Source organism: Empidonax traillii, unplaced genomic scaffold (genome assembly GCF_003031625.1).
Source record: "Empidonax traillii isolate 1590-97213 ecotype Southwest subspecies unplaced genomic scaffold, ASM303162v1 scaffold115:size2055165, whole genome shotgun sequence".
NCBI classification, from domain to species: Eukaryota; Metazoa; Chordata; class Aves; order Passeriformes; family Tyrannidae; genus Empidonax; species Empidonax traillii.
The window spans coordinates 1,927,418-1,952,144 of record NW_020955308.1 but is presented as its reverse complement, the minus strand read 5'-3'; the positions used below and the strand labels follow the sequence as shown (position 1 = coordinate 1,952,144).

Sequence of the window (24,727 nt, the reverse complement as noted above, 5' to 3'; positions counted from 1 at the left end):
AAAATATTAAGACAAGAGTTGAGCTTGTGATAAGTTCTGTTTAAAAGACAGCAAGTGTATTTACCAGAAAGGAAAGAAAGACACATTCTATTGTATTAGTTCTTTACAGGGATGCTTTTCTGATGGTTTTGTTTTGTTTTTTCCTCATTTATTTATGCTAAATTTATTTCTGGTCAATGAATAAGAGGGGGAAAAAAGAAAAAAACTTTTGAGTTCCAGTGAAATGACATTGTTACAAACCTTCTTTCAAAACTTTCACTTAGTTAGACTTGGCCAATCTCAAAATTTGATTAGGCACTACTGGTCAGGAGAGATGAGATATATTTTAGTCAATACTGGTAGCAGAACTGTCAGTAGCTATGGAGCTCTCTAAGGTTGGGCCTCAATTTGAACACATTCTGTTTTAATTCAGAAATGTTCACCCAGTATCTCCAAACAGTGTCTCTATATGAATTCTTATATCCAGCTCTTAAGCACTTTTAAAAATAATTCAAACTGATGAATGCAGATGTTTCAGCATTTCAGCAATGTTAAAAAGTTTTGGGGTTTTTTTTACTTCTCCATAGGTAAAAAATGTGCATTGAACTGCAAATAACATTTTCAATTGCAAGAGTAGCTTTAAAAGTTGTATTTACCTTCTGAAATTTTCATTTTACTTTATAGACTTTTCATTATAAAGTAGCTTATATATTTTTATATGTACTGTGTAATTCTTGTTTTCTATCATCTTCTGCTTAGAATTTTGAGAGTTGCATTTTTATCCTAATGTGTTCTTTTATGTAGTAGTAGTTGCAATTTGAAGTAATGCCACTTATACATGAAAGAAAGTAGTTAAAAATTATTATTCTACCATTAAATGAATTTTTATTTTTTAAAATTCATTCCTTCCATCATTTTAGATTAAGATGATGAAGCTTTGGGCTTCCTTCCCTGTAATGAGAGCACATTAGAAGGGTAGAATTCAGAATCTTCCTTGCCCCAGTCTAGTCTCCATTTTTCTATTCATAGAGAATCTTTATGGACATAAACACAGAATGGGCAGCATAGAAATCTGAGCACTTTTTAAGGATGATCCAATCTACACTACTGTAGACATCTGATATATGTCAGCTGAGCCATGGCTTAAAGTACATATTTCTCTTCATTGACTACAGAGCATAGGAAGACATGCCAAAATTGGTAATCTAAATGTAAATGGCTAAAATTAATTGAGATACTCTACCTCAATGATGATCTCACTCAAGAATTCTGATCCTCCTTCCCTTGTAATATGCCCTCTCTTTACACATTACCGAAGTTTCAGTTTCTTTTACCAAAATGAATATTCTGCTTCATACTTGAAAATCTTCTAAGTAACAAAATAATAAACATCTGTAGACAATTCAGGTTCCATTCCAGACCAAGTATTGGAACAAAGTGGATCCTTTCTAAGCACAGCTTCTTTCAGACAACTTTTCAGGTCTGTAGATTTTAACCCAGATGTAGATCAAGAATATTGGATAATATAAGACAACTAACATCTTTCATTCTATTTTATTGAATAGAGTGAAACTCTTAAGATTTACAGCTTTCAGTCTTTGGATATGAGAGATGGTATCAAGTTAAAAAGTTGACCCATCTTAAGATATTACTGTTTCTCCTCTGACATACAATAACTCTCCCTGTAAATGCTCCTAAACTGATGTAGCTATAAAGTAAAATTAATTAAACTGCCATGATGACAGTAGCAGTTCACGTTCTTCTCATAACTATCTTTTCCATTTGTTTTGTTTTATACTTTCTCAGATCTATTATTTCAGCTAAAAAAACCCATTATACAGTTATTCATGGTCTATCATGAATTAAACTATTAGGATTCTAACAATCAACATGGGGAAGTTAGTTTTTAAGTGTTGCTTGACTGTTAACATTTTAATTAGAAGTGAAAATTCTGCTACATACATGAAACATAAAAATGTAACAAAAGCAAAGAAATAATTCCAAAACTAGTGAGGCTTGATTCCTTAAAAATAAAATTTTTCTTTTTTGTGCTGAATTAAAACAAGATTTTCTGTTATCTCCTCAGAGACATATGTTATCCTTCCACAAATTACTTTAGTGGGGGTATATAGGCTGACATTTTCAAAAATGTTTTATGAAACTTTTGTGAACATAATTGTTTTGGATACTTATCCTGACAAATAATTTTTTTTTTACATTGTCATGTTTTAAACTCAGCCACCAACCAAGCCTCATGCAACCATCGCTTACCCCCCGCCCAGCAGCAGGATCAGGGAGAGAATCAGAAGGGCAAAATGCAGGAAACTTGTAGATTGAGATAAATACAGTTTAATGGGGAATGCATAAGGAATCAACTGCCTGAAGTTCTAGTACAGGAAATTTGGAAAAGTTGCTGAGTTGTTTTAGACCTGATGATCCAATTCACTAAAGTAATAGAAGGAAAAGTTATGGTAGTCTGAAGAGGCTTCTTAAAAATCTAGTACTCTCGCTTGCATGTCATTTCTCCTAAATTTACTTATTATTGTTATTCTAAGTATTGCTGTTTTAATCTCAGAAATTAATTTCTAATGTAATGTAATGTAGAGATTTAAAATTAAATGCTATTTTAAATGTCATAGAACAGGGACAATATAAAGCACGTAACAAAAAGTTTAGCAGAAGAATAATACTGCTTTTTTGCCCCTATTAAACATTTAACAAAAACAGTATTTCTTATATAAGACTACTAAGATTCATTTGCCTTTGATAGTGTCTTACTGAGTAATTATCAGCAGTAGCGAAAAAAAAGATTGAAATATTATGTTAATAGTAAATTATAAACTTTAATATAAGATTAATTGAACTTATTTCTTCAAAAGGCATGGAACACTCTAAAGTCCATCCATATAAAACTTATTATTGCTATTGAAATCCTTGCCTGTTTTCAATCATATAGCAAGTATGCTTAAACATAGGCGATTTTAAAAAACAAAAGATTACTGAAGTGAGATAACTCTACACAGGCAAGGACTTACGTGCTCAAAATAAAAGTACACAATCTGAAAACATTCACATGGTGGCCAAATTTCCCAAAACAGGTCTGTGATCTCAGAATTAATAAAAAAATATATTTTTCCCTGTTCCACTAAAGTTGCAACCATCTCTTGAACCATTTGATGGGATTTTGAGGTGACCAATGATAGAACCTGAGGGAATGGCCTGCAGTTGTGTCAGGGGAGGTTTAGGCTGGATTTATGAAAAGGTTCTTCACCCAGAGGGTGGTTGGGCACTGGAACTGGTTCCCCAAGTGGTCACAGCACCAAGCCTGACAGAGTTCAAGAAGTGTTTGGATGATACTCTCAGGCACATGGTGTGACTCTTGGGAATGGTCCAGTGCAGGGCCAAGAGATGGACACGATCATCTTTGTGGGTCCCTTTCAACTCAGCATATTCTATGAGTCTGTAATAATTTTTCAAAGTTCTAATAATGCAGTCAGAACCTTGATGATTTCATGAACCAGTTTACAAATTACTAAATAAAAAGTCCTACTCAGCTCAACTAAACAAATTCATTTAAATCATTTAGGACCAGTTTTTGTAACACTCTCCAGGCTTATTAACTATCTAATTATGTTCTATGAAACACAATTTTTTAAAAAATGAGACTTTGGGATTTTTGTTCATATGCCACGGAGGATGCTTCAGTATTTTTGAAAATCTTAATAATTAATTTCAAATCAGTAAATGGTAGCAATGGAATTACTCCCTCACACGATTTTTAATAAAACACCATTTTCTTACAAAAGACATTTTCATGGAAAATTCATGTTCATCTCTGTTTTGTGTACAGAAAAGAAGCTTCAGATCTTTTTTGACTGACCCCCAGTGCATTGAGTTAGAACAGAATGATCAAATTGTATACACAGGGATAACTTTTTAGTAGTTTTAACATATTTTGGTTTTCATTAATTTTCAAACAAGACTAAAGAAATTTGCTGCAAGAACCCATTAAAAAAGCTTAAAAGTCAAACATTATATAAATTAGCATGAGATAATGCAAACTAAGGATTGGGAAAAGAAAGTTATAGCAAAAATGGACATAAACTTTCAAGATTTTCTGAAATACTGTACAGCAAAGACAAGGCATGCAACACATTTACAGAAATAATCATCAGGAACACTTGTTCTTCAGAAATGAATAATCATTAAGTTAGAGCAACTTTAGATTGAGTTTTGATATTCTGAAACCTGTCTACTGTACATGACAAGAAGTTTGGTGAATTTTTTAACATACGTTTTCAGACAGTGTTCTGTTCCTGAAGAGAAAAATCTCTACAAAAGTGGTAAAGGAGTAATTACAACTGCTGTTTACTCTGATATGATGCTGGAACTCAATTTCTGACAGAAAGATTGCCTGTTATGGTAACAGTAAAGAATCTTAGAAAAACTAAATTTCCCCTGCACTCAAAGGGGAACTGTACTTTTCTGAGCTGCACCAAAGTCTCCTCCAATGTAGTGTTTTTATTGAAAGATAAAAAAGTCAATATAATTATTTGTGGGATTTTTCCAGGAAAAAATTGGAATATATAATGAAAAATATTTTTTTTTTAAAAATTCATAAAAAAAGAGAGAAAAGTGAGACCGATCTACTTGTCATTTCAATATGCTCAAACATGCAGAGATATAAGTTTTATTACAGTGTTGTGGCCCCAACAGCCAATTTTGCAACATATAATCAAAACATGACATTTGATAAGAGAGGCAGCAACACTTCCAGAAATTATTATTGTTTGTCTATATAGATTTATATATTTAAAAAACATACAACTGTGCATACGTTGAAATATGAAGATTCCTGTATCACTTAACATAAAAAAGAGAAAAGATATATTGGCATTTTGCTGCCATAATCATACTCTCCTCAAAACTTTTAGCATACAATGTTATCTGCATAACTAGACAGAGAATCTATCACCTACTTGTAGCAAAATGCACAAACCATCTGTTGGCCGGGGTTGTTTTTCAACCGCTGTTTTCATATGTTAACATAAAAGCAAAACAAAATAAAAATCCTAAAGTATAATGAGCTTTTCCTATAGTACAGTAATCATGTGTGGCTCTGTTAAGACTACAGGAAAAGGGAAGAGAGAAGTTATTTGACTTCATCTTACAAAATAACATAAGCCTAGATACATCTCAGTTGTAGTGGAACACTTAGACTGCAGAAGGAATAAAAAAGTTCTTTCCAGGTTCCACTTTGGAGAGTAATTAATCTCACTATTTTTCAGTTTTCTATATATTGATTTTTTTTGACTGATCTTTTCCAAGTGTTCTTGTCAGGCACAAAGGAATTAATTTCAACATCAAATCAAAGACTTAAGAAACATCTGTATCAGTTCTTGATCATCTTAATCATCTTAATCGAAATTTGGAAAGAAACCTTCCAATGATTTTCTCCTTCCGAGAAGGAAGGAATGTTCTTGGGTTAGAGTTCACAAAACAAGGCACATTCCCTCCTTTCTTTATTACTGTCTGCCTCTTTTTTGCTACATAATTCCCAATCACCACTATAAAGGAAGCAGGACACTTCAGACAGCAATTTCCTTGATTAGACAACCAGGTTTGATTCTGAGCTACACTCTTAATGCTGTTTGCTCTCTTCTTATGAGAGGATTAAGAGCCTAGTACATAAAAAGATCTTATTTCAACTCTCAATTTTAGTAATGCTTGAAGCCTGTCAAGAGAACAGTGTCACCCTGAAAAGAAATCAACCTAACAACTTACATGGTGCTGAGAGACATGGCACTAAAGATTATTTAGTGCTATTAGGAAACTATACACAACTACTTTGAAGTCATTATTTTGTATCCCATTCACTATCCGGAAGCAATAAAGTTCATTGTATTCCCACGATCTTTTTAAGATAATGTCATGAGAAATATGACACTGAGTGGGATAATTGGGGAGATAACAATGAAGTTGATGCACAAAAAGGAAGACACGAAAGTTTAGAAAATTAGAAAGAGTGTGAGGAACTAAACACACAAGTTTTCCTTATGCATTTAAACTTCCCTTTTTTATGAGTACTATGGATTATATTTTACTCTAACATTTATTTGATGAAGACATAGGGTCATGCCTTTAAGGACTCAGACTCAAAATATTTATTTCAGTTTATAAATTTCAGTTTATAAATTCAGTTATTTTTGCTTCTGTCTTTAAAAACCAAACAAACCAAACAAACCAAACAAACCAAACAAACAACCCCCCCAAAAACCCCACCAAAAACAAAACCCCCACAAGTACTAGTACCGGAATTTACCTTCACTTAGCATAATTTCTTTAAATGCTAAGCTTTTCAAGATAGGAATATGTGCTTTATGTTAAATGCCTAACATGATGGGGACTGATTTTGTTTATGCATAGTCATGAAATCTGGCACACCACAGTACCCCAATGAAAAAGCAATTCAAAAGATGAAACCATAGAATGTAAAAAGAAGAGGTACTTAAAATCTAATAGATATATTCAAAGATTGTTTTAAAAATGGTATGATAACGAAAAACTTTTCATCCCATATGAAAGGTTAGATTTTTTTTTTAATCTTTTTAAGCATGTTCATGGGCAATCTTTTCACAGAAAGATATTGACTGACACTTTGTGAGAGATTATTTGATGTCTTTCTTCAAGGCAAAAGGACTGTCATGCTAAACATGTTAGAGTTGACAGGTATTTGTCCAGCTTATTCTCATAATCCCAGATATCAAATAGTCCATGCCACTCCCAGGAAATCTGTTCCTGTTTATCAGTATTTGTAAAATAAAATAAAGTTTCTTTCCTATGATAATCTTTTCTTGGTACAACATTTCCCAAAATGAAAGTGATTTTTTTTAGTCAAAATTTCTTGAAACAATCCATATGTTTCTTCATTGCCCTAGACAATATAGTGAAGCTGAGGCTTTACCAAAACTGATCAGAGAATAGGAATCTTGTTTTGCAGGCTCTATATCTGTTCATCTACTACTATGATTAAATTTTAGTAGCAGTATGGAATAGTTAATTCATATTTTACTTGCTTTGTACTAAGCTCAACACATCTGCAGAATGCTATCTAGACATTTGATCCGACTTGATATCTCTGCTGATTATTCTGGTGACAGGATACCAAGTTGCACTATTCCATATTCATTTTTCCAGATGATTTTTTTCCCCAAGATTATTGTGCATTCTAATTACCTCCTGTAACATATGGGTGAATCATCTAAGACTTTTTTCATCTTTATTTTTACAACACATATGCTTTATTTCATTATTTAGTCCTTATTGACTAGAATGGAAGTACTGGGCGCAAAAGAAACATATGAAGAATTCCAACTGATATAACTCCTGTTCTTAATTTTGCATGTAAACAAGGCTTTCCTCTTCAATCCCTTTCATGTCAGTTTTCATAAATTCCATTTCCATACCAGATGAACAGCACACGGAAGCATTCACTTTTATCTACATTTCAATCCTCTCAAAAAAAAAATATATATTTAAAAAAAAAAGTCATTAATCTTCAAATTAAAATAAGAGAGTCAAGATATACAAAAACCTAACTCTGGAGGATTCATTATCATCAAATATGTTAGTAAAGGCATTGTTGATTAACAAGCAATAATATCTTGAAGTTTTTTCTACTAAAAAAAAATCTTCTGAATTGTGGTAGTAGTTTGAAGTCCTCATTATCTATCAACAGAAGACTAAAAATATTTTTTAAAAAATTATTCCCACTAGCTTAAAATATTGCGTTATTTCATATTGTTTAGTTTCTTTCTCCCCTTCTTTCTCCTCTCTCCCTCTTTATTTTCAATCTCTCATATACTTTGGAGTTGTGCTTACTACTGCTACTTTGGAGCAGAAGTGGTATTTGTTTTCGTGTATTTTTGTTCTGAACTTCAGATAATTGATAAAGAAGTAGGTTATCTTTGTGGATAAGTGAGTAATGAATAAATAGACCCACCAGACACTACATACAGAAGGTTTACATTTACCATGATGATTAGTACTATAAGATTCTACAACATAAATAACTTTGTAAAAATAATCTTTCAGATATTCACAAACTATCATAATTTGATTGCATGAATAAAAATATAGCAATGCATGTGGAGATTAGTAGTGGATGGATTAATACTAATTTTACAGATTCCAATTTGTATGTAGAGAAATAACAAGGAACATGAGAAAAAGCGGTGAACCAGATCAGTATGAAAGCTGATTAGTGATGCACCTGACTGGTAATGAACATAAAAAGAACTTAGATCTCCATAGCAGTCAGAAGTCCATCTAAGAACAGAAGGTCTCTTTACATATTTCTACACTCTATTTATAGGATGAATAACTTACACTATTGAAGAATTACTAGAAAGAATAAAGAGCCCAAACAGGGCTAGGACTACATTCTGCAAAGAGGTTTTGCATGATTATACCCGTTCAGATGAAAAGATGTTTTGTGATCCCTTATTTGATTTGGCTTTGTGTTCCTCTATGAGTTTTGCACAAAGCAACACTAAAAAGCAGCAAGATACCAAGGTCAAAACAATGATGCTTTTTCCATATGGTTAGAGTGGGAGGAAGGATAAAGACCCATGATAGGCAAATACAAGTGTAACAAAAGGTTGAATATTTTAATGTTGATCAGACACAGTAAACCAGAAAACTTGACTGATAAAGTTAAAAAAAGACTGAATGGCAGGTGATGCCTTCCATAAATTAAGCCCTTATTAGACAATAAGAAAATCAGTGACTTATTAAACTCGGACAATCAATTCATGTTGATAAAGATTGTTAGTTTAGATTAAAAAATAATTTTTAAGTTTTGAAAAAGACTTTTCTCTCTTTCAAATTTATTTTTAGATAATGGTAAGGGACAAAATATAAAATCTCCTATTTTCAACCAGATATAATCTTACATGTTTCATTTCTAACATTAAATTTTAATATATCAAGTTGAAGCAAATAAGTCCTAACTTTGGAATACATACCACATTGAACCAAGTCTTAATTCTCTCTGTGTTTTTCTGTTGGTTTGTTTCTGAGAATTAAATACTCATGTTCATCCTTTATTTTCCATTTTATTTCATTAATTAAAATCAATATTTTTCACAGGTCAAGTAGAACAGATGAATTACACATGAAGTAGTCAAAATGGAAATCTAGAGATGAGATGTGCCTAAGTGAGTGAAAGATGGATCCTGGATCCTAACTGCTGGAAAAGGTGTTTATGACAGTCAAAATCTGGCAATGAGATATGCAGTAAAGGACTGAAGAGTGAAGAAATAAGAGGTATGACTACAGTGGTCTAAACTTACAGTAACCTTCACCATTGCCAATACTTATCAGTTCAAGACTTCAGTTGTAAATAGGATATATGGAGTGAACGACTAAACCTAAAGTATGTATTGAAACTTCCAAGTAAATTTTAACACGAATTTTGCAGAAATTTACTTTGTTTTGTTTATTATGCAGCAAAATGTTTTCACTTATTATTTTGTAATAAGTCAAAAGAGTATTTTCAAAGTGTAAATTATAATAATCTTTTAACTTATTATTACAGTTAAAATAACATTTTCAAAAATTTTGAAATAAAAGATTTAAAGTACCAATGGAAAAACATCTAAACAAAATTATGAGCTTTAATAAAATTGTTACCAAAAAATCATAATATTTTAGATCTGTGTTTGTCTTATTTATCATTAAGTTATAATTTTTTTAAAATAAAAATCAGAAATTTTAGGTACTGCTGAAATTATATTTTTGGTAAAGTTTAGTTTTGGGGATTATGGGGATCTTTTTTCCTCAAAGTGATGGGAAAATGACAAGTGATAACTACACAGTTACTTACCTTTCTGTGGAGGCTGCAGCAGTTCTTAATTTTTTACAGGATAGATTTCCTTTCTGAAACTTTTAATAACACCTAGTTATTTCCCTAGTGTAGATTATTTTAGTTCATTAATTCTGTATTCTAAAATTGTTCAAACAACACCAGGAAATTTTTGTACTAGGAAATTCTGCCAAAACATCATAGAATAATATTTAAGGAGCATTTTTCACCTAAAAAATGCAAGCTGGAGATACAAAAGGAAAGAGCAAACTCATAAACCACTTGCAACTGGATATAAAAAAATATTTGTCACAAGGACAAGAAGTAGCTTCTAGAAAGCAATGATCATGTGCAAAGAACGTTAAACTATATGTATCAGCACCATTCTTGTGAACTTAACAGATTCAAACGATATGCTGTAATTTTTCCCCATGTATAATATTAAGTGAATTTCACAGAATCAACTAGGTTGAAAAAAACCTCTGAGATCACTGAGTCCAACCTATGACCTAACACCACCTTGTAAATTAGCTGGTGGCACCAAGTGCCACAACTGTTCTTTCCTTAAACACCTCCAGGGACCATGACTCCATCATCACTGCTCACAAAAATATTATAATGAATTTATTACAACTGTGTAGAAATCTACACATTAGAAGTATGTATCTGTGTATAAATATATAAATTATATACACATATATGTAAATTACATACACATATGCACTTTATACGTATCTGTATATATATTAAAGATATATATATTAAACATATATATATATATGTTTATTTAAAGATAGAAATGCAAATAACACATATTTATTTGTGCACATATAGATCTATGTATGTCCCTAGTATTATTATTCCAGAACTGGTTTTATCAAGGAAAAAAAAAATATATTCAAGCCAACAGTATTTTTGGAGGCTTATCTATAAAGATTCAGTATAAACTGGATTTTCCAAAGATAGCTATTCATCTCTCTACTTGCTTTCACTTTTACTATGAAAAGGACGAACAGCATTTCCCTTTTCTAATGGTCTTTGATGTTACCCCTAAAAGAATCATAGTTTCAGAGGTATTTTACTGATCTAATCACTCTCTCTGCAACTGATATCTCCACTGCCAAATCTTTTCTTAATGTTGAATTTTTGGAAATATTCCTGCAAAACAGTGCAAGTATTTCTAAAAATAAGTCCAGAAGAAAAAAAAAAAAAAAACACCAAAAAAAAAAAAAAAAAACCAAAAAAAACATTGTTTTGGTCAATGTTTAAAGTACATGGATAACAACAACCAAAAAACCTGCCAAGTCTTGCTTTCTAGTGCTTTTATTGGGCCCATATTTTGAAGCAACATCCATACTTTTATTGAGACAATAGATATCTTCAATAAGACAGATATGATCTTTACTACACTATGAAAATGTACCAAGATTCAATTAATTCTATCCTTTTATTCTACCCTTTAAGAACTGTTTGAATTTGCAATGTAGACTTCAAATGATGTTCATTTTCTCAAATTTAATCGAACATTAAACATTTAAATTGAATATTTAAACCTCAACTAGCCACTTTAGACTACTGTTACACTCAATGAAGAGAAATAGGCACCTCTGAAAGATAATTCACCTTATTCTAAAATGTGCATCTAAGAAAGGAGATAAATCCATCAAGGATTGAACAAATTACTCAAAGTAGTGTCTTGCTGACCCATTAAATATAGCAAATAGTACCATCAACTTGGCAGCAGATGATGAAACAGGTCAGAGAACAAAGTAAAACTGGGAGGTGAGGTGATTTTATTAAAACTAACAAATGAACTACAGGAAGGTGCAAATGATACTGAAATTCAAAGATAAGGAAATAGAGATAAGCAAAATGAGCAATCCAAGAAGCTGTAAATGAACTAGGAGAAAGTTGACTTTATTTTTGGCAGTATCTAGGACATTATACAGGAAAGAATGGACAGTAAGTAACCTGCTGAGTAAATGAACAAGGCAGATGACAAGATAAGTCAGTAAAATCAAGTAATACTGTCTGGGTAAGGTATCTAGGATTTGAATAAGGCAGTCAGGAATCCTTTGAGACTATGGAAAGGAGAAAAAAAAAAGAATAAGATCCAGAAGGAGGACACAAATGCAATACAAAAAGAGTGTAAAGAGGATGCAACAAAAGAAAGTTTGGTAACATCAAGAAGAAAATATGAGTCATTGTTTGTCACTAGAATACCAAATGCAGAAGAAGACTCCAAAGACTTGTCATCCCTTCACCTGTTGAATTCCTCAGTCTTTCACCAGAGAGAGTATGAAATCATCATTGTAATTAATCACATAAAAATTGCTATCAATTATTCTATCAGGTAAGTGGCAATGGGGTATAGAGTGAATCCTGAAGTTTCAGTCCTGCATCCAAGTGGTGGACAAAAGAAATGACAGCACATGAAGTTACTTGTGTGTTCCTCTGCTTCTTTTGTTAAAAAACAAACAAAACAGAACAAAAATAACGAAACAAAAAGCCCAACAGACAAAGCTGCTAAACACCTAGCTTTAGAAACATTGTTCTAGAAGTAGCAAAGCCAGACTATACAGTCAGGAAATTCTAGACCTTCTAGGCATCTAGTCTAGGAAATTCTAGATTTTCCTTGTAACTTATTCAATGCCATCCACATATATACACAGTCTTTAGCTATGTGATCTTGCACTTTTTTTATTACCAGATTCTTTTGCATCCCATGCACAGAACATAGATCCTCTGAGAATGAATAAGAACTTTGGAGGAGACAGGTCTGTGGCCTGTGTTGTGTAGAAACCCTGCCTCTTTTGTTGTGAAAGTTAAAAATATAAAAGCATAAAAGTTATATAATCATTGTTAAAAGTTTCATAATCAAGTTGAAAAAGAAATTAATTATTCTCTTCTGATTCCATAATCTAGAAATGTGGAGTTGTGTGATCTTTATTCCACCCCGAGAATTAAATTACACTCTTAACAAAGCCTTCTATATGAGATAGCCAAGTCAATGGAAAACATAAACAGCTATAAATTTTCCTTCTTTAGTACTTAATTTTAGGATTTGGCTATCACACCAGAAGCCATGGTTCCAACTTGGATAGAACCTCAGAAAAGTCATAGCCATGATCATTAGTGAAAATACTTAAAGATGTGAGAGCTCACAGGATAGACTAAGACAAACGGAAGGTGTCTTGAGTCCTCTCCTGTTATAAGCTTAGGTACCAAGATTAAAGCTGTAAATGGGAAACCCCATTTACTTAGAAACCAGAGATCAAAATCCTCTCTTGAGTCTAGATACATATGCAACAGTACATTAAGTACTTAAGTTGCAAATTTTTATAACAATTTTATCTACATTTTCTGAATTGATCAAAATATTTTCTCATTAAATTAGAAAGCTGCATTGAGATTGTTGCTTATTCTGACAAGTTTCAAATTCATAAATTTGTACAGCAGTATGCTAATCACGAAGTTGTAGGTTGCTAGGAGAAAAGAAGGAAGACATGAAAGTGGGAAAGAATAATGGGCAAAAAGCATCAAAATGCAGGATTTCTGGGCTCAGAACAGAAAAATACAAAAGAACTGCTCATACAAAAGCTTTGATATTGTATTTTAAACATGCACATGTTTATGTTCCTGATTCTACCCTGATCATTATTATTATTTCTTATCAAATAATGATTTAGTTTAAATAAATAGTTTTGATCATAAGAAGCTTGTTAACTAAATTTCTCAGTTAATGTTTGAATTACAAAATCATACTCTCACTTATTCTCCTTCTGGATTCCCACTAATACAGAATTTTTTACTTCCCAGTGACAAACTCAACAGAAACAGCAAAAACCATTTCCTTATGACTTCTTCTAGTGAAGTAACATTTGAGTGTGAAACTCTGCTGTGTGAGGAGGGCACAGTACTCAGTCCTTTCACTTCTTCCTTTGCAGTCTCTAATGGTGGAAGGACTTACCATCTTCTTTCAGAAACTGTATTTTCAAACTCTTGTATGTTTTATGACAGACTTCTACATCGTCAGTACTTGCTTTATGTGGGTTAGGCATATCTTAGCAAATCTCTCTTGGAGTTGTCTCTTAAAGAAAATGTTAATTAAATCCCATGTTCCCCATTCTCCTTGTACACAACCAGAGGAGTCTGGGACTGGTTTGCAGAAGGGCTCAAAATTTATGGGTGCAACAGAGAACACAGAAAGCAGCAGAAGAAAAATGCTGTATTCTCTGAAACCAGTCAATAAACTCTTTCTTACTTTTATGTCTCTGTGGTTTACCCCCAGTTGTAAAATAGGGCTGTTGTCAAGATAAACCAGTTACTAATACGTGGAGCACATTCTGAGAGTAGTGGTGAACAGTGGTGAGGGCTTGCGAATAATTTCACCTTCACAGGATTTGGACAGTGTAAATCAAGCAAAACATGCTACCATTCACTGAGGAGGGAGGGATTAAAAACTGACTCTTTGCTTATTAGGTGAATACCATTCATGTTGAGGGCTGATTAACACGTCACATAAAAAAAGCTATTGTGATCACGACAGGTCTCCATTATAAACTGAAAGGAGCTGATGGCTATATAGCAAATCTTCAAACGGGTGTTTTCCAAGCATTTTGTGGATGATTTATAAATCTTAATTATAAATTCACTTTATAGATTTTTTTTCCTAACAGCTTTGTCTTAGAAAATGAAGATCAAAACAGAATCTGTTTAATTATTCACTGCAGCTATTGACAATTTTGTCAGGCCACCTCTAACGAATTTGATATGCATGTTTTCAACCAATTTCAAACAATCAAACAGTGGTTAAACACTAATTGTTAACTGTAAAACATTTTTTCTTTTTACAGATGCAATACAGAATGTAGAACAATTAGGAAAGTAATTTTTAATGTGCATGGTCTAACCTTTCAGTCTTCTTAATGTCAATGGGACTATCCACATAACGTTATGCATACATGTACCTGCACAACTGACGTCACAGGATGTTCTTCAGAAGCATCCAAAAACCCCAGATCCATAACGTACGATGTACTTATTATTGCACAGCAGTAATCTCTCATTAAATAAATCCCACAATATCTAATAGAATATTAAAATTAAAATTAAGATTTCAAGATCATTCAGCTTAGTGTTTAACTTAAATGTGAAAACAATAACTAAAAAAAAAACAAAAAAAAAAAAACCTCACAAACTAGGAATTATGCATATAAGATGAGCAGAAAAATGATTCCAGTACAGAAGTCAAGCTGAGGGGAGCAACTGTGAAAAAATAAAACCAATCAAACAAACAAAACATTAAAGAGAAACAAAAACAAAAATAAACAAACAAAACCAAAACAGACAAACAAAGAACCGACCAAAACTCTTTTGGGGTACAAAGGATATCGAGATCCCAAGTACACACTAAACCAAAAAAAGAGTAATTTTCACTTGTATATCCATATGAACAGTAGATATAACAAAAAAATTATTAATCGTAAGCATAAAATCAAGCCAACTTGTCAACCTGCTCCTCGGGTTGACCTACTACTGGGAACCTACCCAATACTGCCCAAAGACCTCTTGTTCACAACATTTGAAATAATGTGGACATGGTCTATAGTGGAACATAATCAAATGTTGAATTCTCAACATTTTCACATAACAAAAAAACTGTTTTCCAAACAGTCCCAAAACATTAACGTAGTTGTGCAGTACAAAATACTATGGAAATTCAGGAGTTATCAATTTTACACTCTCTTTACCAAAAATCCAGGTATATGCCTATTCATCTGTTTACATATGTGATATCTTTCATTCAGGACTGAACAGCAGTTTACATATCCTGTAGTCACAGTGAAATAAAGAAGCTGGCACCATTGATAAAAAGACTAATCTCTAGAAGGAGTGAGACATAACCTGATAGGACAGTAGAAAATCGTTGGACCACAGAACTTTCAGGCACAGCACTGCCACTTTTGCAGCACTTGACTGCTTCTTGTCACAACATTCAAAGTTCATACAGGTAAATGAAAGGTTGTTTGATGAAGAAACAGAAAAGTAAGTCTTAGACTCTAAAACTGTCTTAAACATTTCCATTTCTCAAAAGGAGGTACTTTCATTAACAATAAAATTGTTAACTTGCCTTAGTTATTGTAAATCTGAACAAATTTTAGCATGTTCCTTCAAAAGAACTACGAGTTACTGATTACGAGATGTGTTGTTTCAATAGCAATGAATGAAGAATATGGAATAAATTGATTATTAAAATCAAAAGCAGTAAGAGCGGTAATCAGATACACATTGTCACAGATTACATACATTCTAGTAAGTCAACTGTTATGGACAAATCAAGTAGTGCCATCAAAACTCAGTAAGCTCCTGCCAGTATGAAGATCTCTAGAGATTCTCAGATCAGTGACACACCTGATAGAAAGTCCACAGAATGAAACTATATTTGTACTAGGTTTTAACCTCTTCTATTCAGTTCAAAAACCTTGAAGAGATAATTTTAGGGGTTTTTTTATGTCTTTATAACACATCTCTATAACAATTTGTATTGAATTCTAGGATAAAAAACTTCTTGTTGCTCAGAATAATTTTCAATGTTCATAAAAACTTCAGTATTTCTTTCCTTTGAAAAATATTCCCTAAGTCACTTTTCAGCTATTCCACGTTTAAATTAGGTAGAACCTATGAAATAAACTATGTTAACTGATAAAACAAGAAAGAGATTCAAGGAGAGAATATATGCTTTGAGGGTCTCTCAAAAAGCTTAAAATACTCAAATTTACATGCACGTGTATGTTCATCTACAATCATATTAATCCAAACATATGCACAGTGCTGTCTCTCCATTTAATAAAATATTTAATACTATATCCTTTACTTTCAATATGAAGAATACAAACTATTTTTTCCATTTCTGTTTAGAAACAGAACTGTACATTTCCTTCTACAGTTTAAAAAAAATAAATAAGGGAAATGAAATTGAAGTAATTTTAACCATGGAGGGGTGGGGGCAAGCAGAGTTAAAGCAATGAATCATTTTACCCTCAGGACTATTTGAATCAGAGTATTTCTGAAAGCTGTATGTTACCTACATTTCCTTCCTCTAATAATTTTAATTTCTTTTTCAGCTGGGGGCGAGGAGGGCAGGATTGACAAAGAAAAGCAATTCAACACTAACAGATTCGTACGAAACACAAGAATCTGGATAAGTCTTGCTTGTTCTTACATCTTCTCAGGTGTCACTCGGTTGATGATTCGTAAAAGTAATTCTTATTTTTCTCTGATGTAGGCTGTAACATGGTTTAGTCACCGAGTTCCAGGAAAGTGAACGCTTTTACTTCTGAGCTTTCATCTGGCATCCCCCAATACTCTGAACAATATCACCTCGCCGCTAGCGTTTTAATGAACTTCTGAAAAAGTTGGGTAGCGACGATCCCCAGCGCGGGGCGCCGTCTCTGAGAGGCGCTCGGGCCACCTCGCGGGCAGGAACAGCCCAGGAGCCGGGGCGCAGCCAGGGACAGGGGCAGTCGCAGGCCGGGGCAGGGGCAAGGCCAGGGGCAGCATCCCTGGACCGCGGCACCTTGGCCATCAGGCTGGTCGGTCTCTCCCGGGACCCTCGGGCAGACCCCAGCCGCCCTTCCCGCGCGGCGGGGCGCCCCTCCGCCCCTAAACCCTGTCAGTTCCAACAGAGAAACCCTTCCGCCCGCAGAACCCCTCGCATCCTCCCGTTACAACGGGGGCACCCCCGCCCGACCGCGCCCCCGGCCCGTCAATGCCCCCGCGACCGGGGGCCCGCCCCCACGGCCAGGAGGGCGATGACTCCCCACGGACCGACCGCGCAGGTGGTGCCGGTGCCGCCGCGGTCCTTCCTACCTGTGTCCGCATCCGTCACCTGTTGCCCGGCCGCCTCCATCCGCGCAGCCCCCCGGTGCCTCCTCGTGCTCCGCCGGCGCCAGGGGCTTCTCGGGCTCGCAGGCCACCTCCATCCCGCCGGGCACCGCCTCCGCCTCCTCCTCCTCCAGGGACTCCACGTAGAAGACGGTGCGAGGCGGCGGCGGTCCCGGCCCGTAGCCCGTGGCCGGCCGGCCTCCGGCGGGCAGCAGCGTCCCGTTGGGAGGGCTGGCCGTGGTGGCCGCCGAGGAGGAGGAGGAAGAGGCGGATTTCTTCCAGAAGACGCCGTTGCCTCTCTCCTGGCTCTTCAGGAGGCGGCTCTGGCTCGGTCCCCAGTGCTCGAAGCTGCTGTCGGGCGGCAGACAGCCGCCCCCCGCCGGGCCGCCCGCCGGCGAGGGGTGGCTGAACAGTTTCCAGCGGAGGCGCAGGATGTGCTTCACGTCGAAGTCTTTCCTGCCGGAGCCGGACATGGTGCCGCGGCGGGCGGGGGACGGGCGCGGGCTGAGGCGGGAGTCACGGCGGCAGGCAGGGCCAGGCGGCGGCGGTGGCGGGATGGCGAGGCGGCCCCTCTCCTGGCAGCGGCGGCGGCGGCGGCGGCTCCTCCGGGCAGCGCTGCGCTTGTAGGGCGCGGGGTGGCAGCCGCCGGGAGGAGAGAGATGCGCGCACACACCCGTGCAGAGAGAGAGGGAGGATGGATGGATGGAGCGATGCACAGAGCCAAGAGGAGGTAGAGACACGCAGCAGGGAAGGGAGAAAGAGAGAGAAGGAGAGCTGTCCACAGCTGACGAGAATTGCACGGAGATCGGTGGAAAGGGGAGGAGAGAGAGGCAGAAATGAGAGACACCTCTCAGGGGAGACGGGCACTTGCGAGGGAAGTGCGGGTGAGGGAGGCTGCGACAACGCTCTAGTCTGATTAACTGGAGAGGAGCGGCGGCGGCAGCAGCAACAGCGGGAGGCAGGTGGCACTTCCTCAGAGAGCTCCGTGACCGAGTACAGCCACAGAGGAAAAAGTCACTTGAAAGCCTCTCTTTACCTCCCACCTTCCCATCGCATTTCTCTGGGGAGTCCCATGCCTGCCGTTATCTGGGATGGCAAAGCCTGAGAGCTGGCGCGGAGAGAAATCAGGGCTCTTTTATATATACTGTACGTAGGAGGGAAGAAAAAAAAAAAAAAATCCCGCCCGTGAGGCTGTCAAGGTCCTCAGTATGTACAATTTTCTGTCTATCTCGGCTCCTCTCACCAAGCCACCCCCTCCACTGCATGTGACGCAGTTGTGCTCTGGGGCCATCAGTGTGAAGAGACAGGAAAAGAGATGATGCTTCCTCGTGCAAGTAAGTCGGCAGGTCACGAGCTATCCCTCACAGCCTTCTCCTCCTTCTCTCTCCAGTGCAGGTCTCCTCACCTTGGTATTTTGGTTCTGAGACTACTGTGTATTATTGGGAGCAAAATAAAGTGAAACGACAAATGCATCATCAGCAGTAAACACACAAATGTGAATCGTAGGAGTAGAGGTGTAATAGACCGCATGCAGACTGAGTGAGGTTACAGGTTAACGATTTATTCTGCAGGCTCCAGTCATTAGCCTGTTGGCTTAGTGTTGCTGTACCAGTAGAAAACACTGGCTAGAGGGACAATGTGTCAAACAGAAATAGCACTACACATCTGCTTCTTACCTTTTGTTTTTGCTCTTAATGCAGTCTGGCAGTACTAAACCCAAGGGAGGTTCCTTTCTCAACAGAAGGGATCTGCTTAGGAACATCTGCCCATTTGGGAGGGGTGTCACTGAGTACATTGCATCTGGGACATAATTACAGAATTAAAAGCTTTATGCTCAAACGTGAGAAAGGAATATAGGGGAAAAACTACATATCACGGCTAGCTCATGAATCCCCATACATGAAATGTTGGCAGTAAACAATACCTGCAATTCATTTGTACCTTAGAAAATAATATTTTAGAAGAACATTTATCCCTAGGAAAATGATGAAAAAGAAAAAAGATGGTATTTTCCCCAGTAATCTTTGCATTAGCCAGCTTTACCCATGTACTCATGAACTGTCAAAAGTTCAGTATACTAACTCTTTGTGAAATCAAGAAACAAGATTGCAGGAATCATTTCCCTCGAGCTGGAATGTTTTAACTCCTCATTTGTAAAATAATATAGCTTGAAAATTTCTCCAGAGAAACACAAAACTCAAACATTAATTAACAATTTTATTACTGTTATATTTACTTTATGAGCGAAGTATATTACTGTTTAGTTTTTCTGTGAAGTAGTGCTTCTGAGTATAAACTAATATTAGGGTTTGTGTTTAACATTGATAAAGTTCTGGATTTAACACTACAAGAATTCAGGGCACCAAGTCCTGCTTTCAAAGGAAGAAAAATCGCTACTGTGCATTTTAAATATTGATTTATTCCACAGCAGCTGGACTGAAAACTCTTTGGTGCCTCAACTTTGCTCTCAGTATTCAGTGAAAAAAAAAGACAAAAACCATTCTAAAACAAACAGAAGAGACAACTCATTTTTATCCAGGAACTGATCTGAGTATGTACTGCTGAGAAGAGCAGAAGGAAGAAAAGCCTAAAAATCTTCATGTAGACTAGGGCAGATGAAACTTTCATCATTTCCGAGACTCTAGAAATGCATCTCTTATGATGATATATATGAAATCATCAGTAGTGAATACTGGCTACTTAATGTCTAGTTAAAAGCTCAGAAAGATGTGTATATGTACATGTAAAATAGTTTTAATCAATGAATACATAGACAGTATGCTATCTCTTCTTCATTTAATATCTCTTGGCTGATTAGGACAATGCAGGTATATAATCTGACTTGAGGATAATCGCATCATTTCCTTGCCATATAATAAATATTACTAATTTTAAAATCTGCATTAATATTTAAATTGATCATTTGATGTGAACAGTCGATAAGTTAGATGTTCTGTCTTTGCCTCAGCTACATAGGTAAATATAAATGACAGTACATTCCAACAGAACCTACTTCAGAGGTCACTCAGTAAATATATGTAACAGTATCACCCAAGAAGGTCATTCAGGTGTTTTATCTCCCTTCCATCCAGTACAAGCTATCAAGCAATTATGGGGAAGAAAGGTAAAGAATACTTTAGGTTATTTGTTATTCATATGTTTTTATTTCAGTTAAGTCAGTAACTGAAATAAAGTCTTGAATTTTTTTTTACTAATTAAAATCTCAGTTCTTCAGTAGGTCATGTATAGTCATTGACGTACTTTTTAACATTACTTGATTCTTTCATATTGTAATACATAAATATTTTTTGCAGTAAGACGTTCTTATTTGGTATGTATACCTTATTTTTCCTACATGAAGATATATGAACACTTGAGTATCATAAAATGAAGTCTGAAAAACTGCCTTGATTATCTTAGTTCATATCACATTCATAATTATTTTTTCAATGCAAAGTAAACAAGAGTTATCCCTAAAAAAAAGCTACACTGAAGAAATAGCCATTGCCAGTATATATAGTTAATTATTGAATTGATTTCCTGAGCTGTAAGTAAAAGAATTAAACAGTTTGATTTAGTTAGGCTTTCACAGTTTCTTATCTTCATGTTTCCCTGAGAGTACTTTTGATATGTCACTGAGGCAAAGAACATGTTATAGATTATTGCATGATAAGAACACAAAATGTCTTGGCATTTTACCTGAAACTTCTTCTTAATAAAAAGATTAACTTTACTCTGTACATTGTCTAGACTTGCTTCTCCAACAAGGAGAAGAAAAAATGGTTCTCTACTGGAACTCCAGGGGCCTTACTCATAGGAATTAAATAAAATAATTAGTTTACTAGTGGGATATGTCTTTGCCTACTCATATAGGGTTGACATAAACATGTGAATGAAACTATGAAATTGCAGGTGTTTTTCAAGTTGTCAGAGGGAAATACTTCAATGGCTAACATCCATACCTTCCACCCATACCCTATATCTTCCTTGAACTGCAGCCCAAATTATAATAATCATGGGTAAACTTCCTCATGTCTGTTGCTTGTACAGTGTATATCACATTTTGGTTTTGTTTATTAAATAGCATATTTCTGAACTTCCTCAACTGATATAGTTTCCCCAGATTGCTCATTGCCACTCAAATCTTCAATAACTTTACAGACTTTGCTCAAAAGTATTTATGGCTCTTTTTTCTTCTTCTATTAGTCAGGCAAACAGATGAAAGTGGCTAATCTTTATGTCCCTGTTATGAGTCAGATGCCTGACACTTTCTCTTTGTGTTTTTGTCTTTCTAATGCTCTTCAAATGAAATAAATTCACATAGTCATGTCCCTAAGGAAGTATCATGCTCATGTTTTGTAGGAAAAATGGCCTAGGGATATACATCCTTTTAATAAATCTTCAAATAGTAAAGAGAACTTCCAAAGAGAAGAACTTTGAAGTGTGTATGCAAACTAGTCAGATTTTATTAACCCTCTTTTTTCCTCCTTTCCGTTGCAAAACTTTGGAGTACTGTTTATTTTTAGACAAGTGTTTTACATCAAGCTGTTTACATGTTGTACCCTAGGGAGAACTGCTGAATGAGAAATAAGTCCAAGTTGTAGTTGCAGTTATTGATTGATAAAACAAGCAACAGAGGAATCATCATGCAAAGAAACCCGAGCAGGCCTACTCTATGTGAATCTACACATTAAGAAAGTCTCAGCAAATTAAAGGGATAAGGGGTGGTTTTGTTACTGAATTTTATCCTGTTACATATTTTTAATCCAGAAGACACTAAATTTGGATGAGAGCAAACACAGAAAATGAGACAACACTGTGCTTTGGATAAGGATGGTACTAGAATGAATGATTTTAAAATGGTTTTAAAACAATTCTTACTTGAATGTTGGAATTCTCGCATGAGTGAATGAACATGCACTTGAGCTATAAAGATGCTTATTTTGTGGGTGATAAATTACACATTCAGAAGCTAAAATCTGAGGCTATTAAAAAGATGCTTAAAAGGACTGCTTAAAAGATGTTAAAAAGAACTATATAATAATTAATTAGAGTAGAGAAATTAATTAATTAAGTAGAGAAAGAAATTGTTGGAACTGGACATCCATTGACCTCAGAACTTAGTGCTGAAAGTGTGAGTGTGCTAAATGATAAGCATATAATGCTTATCAATTATTCTTTAAACTTTTGGTATGTACAAAGCCTTTGAACAAGCTTTATGACATGTAGATATATTCTGAGTCTGTTTTGATAAACTGAGAAACATTGGGAATAGATGGTATGGGGGAAATTAAACAGTTACGTTGTTTATGATGTATACATATAATACTGTGGCATTACTGTGAGTCAGGGAATTTCAACTTGTTAAACTGATTTTCCTCTCATAATAACATATTTAAAATACTATAGATATGCCCACACTTACTGCCTATGATTGTTTTCTAATGGAAAGGAATAACAAAACCAGGCAAACAGTAAATTGGACCTGATTCACCTGTCAGTGCTTATGTATGTTTTTTTGTACTGAGTTTTCAACTGAAATTGAACTTTTGAGAATGATTTTGCCTTCAATAAGTTAAAAGGTTAAATGGTGTTATTTCTTAAAAATGAGATAGCACAGCACAGGCTGAGTTTCTGAAAATGTGGTGATATAACCAGCTACGTTTATTTCAGGTGGTAACAAAAATTACTTCTCCATAGTTGTTGTTGAATGCCACCTTAATAGTGCTGGATAAAGTAATGATATATAAATTGCCCTGGTGGTGATTTGAACAGATATATTTTACTCTGCATTACAGGAGCCTAGAATAGGACAGTCACTTATATTAGCCTGGAAGACGGTCATTTCTTAATCCATTTCATTATGATCACAACAGTTATATAAACACACTCTTAAGGAGTTTTTAAATGGTCAGGGAATTTCACTTAAGAAGTATAAATTGTGCATGATTTGTCATGAATAAAGATTCACAAGTAAACTAAGGTTAGAGAGCATGTCTATCCAGCACACAGCTGGATAAACACACCATGTGGTGGGTGAGCAATTTGCTTATGGGTCAAGCACAGAGGATAATAGTAAACGGGGGGACATCAGGCTGGCGACCTCTCCCTAGTGGGGTTCCACAGGGCTCCATCTTGGGGCCTGTGCTCTTCAACAACTTCATAAATAAAGCAAGTCTGCAAATGACACAAAACTGGGAGGTGCTGTTGACTCCCTCGAAGGGAGGGAGGCCCCACAGAGAGACTTCAGTGAATTAGAGGACTGAGCAATCATCAGCTGTATGAAGTTCAACAAGGGAAAGTGCTGGATTCTGCACCTGGGATGGGGCAACCCTGGACGTTCGTACAGACTGGGGAATGAGATGCTGGAAAGCAGTGCCACAGAAAGGGACCTGGGAGTTCTGGTCAGCAGCAAGTTGAATCTGAGCAGTGCCCTGGCAGCCAAGAGGGACAACACTGTCCTGGGGGGCATCAGATAAAGCATCGCCAGCCAGTCGAGGGAGGGAATTATCCTGCTCTGCTCTGCACTGGTGTGACCTCACCTTAAATGTTGTGTGCCGTTTTGGGTACCACAATATGAGAAAAATATTAAGCTCTTAGAGAATATCCAAAGCAGGGCAATAAAGATGGTGAGGGGCCTTGAGGGGAAGCTGTAGGAGGAGTGGCTGAGGTCACTTGTTTTGTTCAGCCTGTAGAAGAAGAGACTGAGAGGAGACTTCATCGCAGTCTACAACTTCTTTGTGGGGGGAAGAAGAGGGAAAAGCATTGATCTCTTCTCTCTGGTGACCAGCAACAGGACCCGAGGGAATGGCCTGAAGTTTTGTCAGAGGAGCTTTAGGTTCGATGTTAGAAAAAAGTTCTGTATGCAGAGGATGGTTGGGTACTGGAACAGGCTCCCCAGAGAACTGGTCGCAGTGCCAAGCCTGACAGAGTTCAAGTGTTTGGACAATACTCTCGGGCACCTGGTGTAACTCTTGTGGATGGTGCAGTGTAGGG

The 24,727-nt window shown here is 36.0% G+C and overlaps 1 protein-coding gene across 1 annotated transcript in view; it reads right to left on the bottom strand.

Annotated features, from left to right (window-relative positions):
* KLHL1 (kelch like family member 1) overlaps nucleotides 1–18,808 on the bottom strand; it is a gene marked incomplete at its 3' end in the record, with an annotated part of 116,961 nt that extends 98,153 nt beyond the window's left edge. Inside the window, exon 1 of the mRNA XM_027882953.1 lies at nucleotides 17,717–18,808. Coding sequence (XP_027738754.1) covers nucleotides 17,717–18,204 — 488 coding nt within the window. The remainder of the gene's footprint in view (nucleotides 1–17,716) is intronic.
* Nucleotides 18,809–24,727: the final 5,919 nt, after the last annotated feature.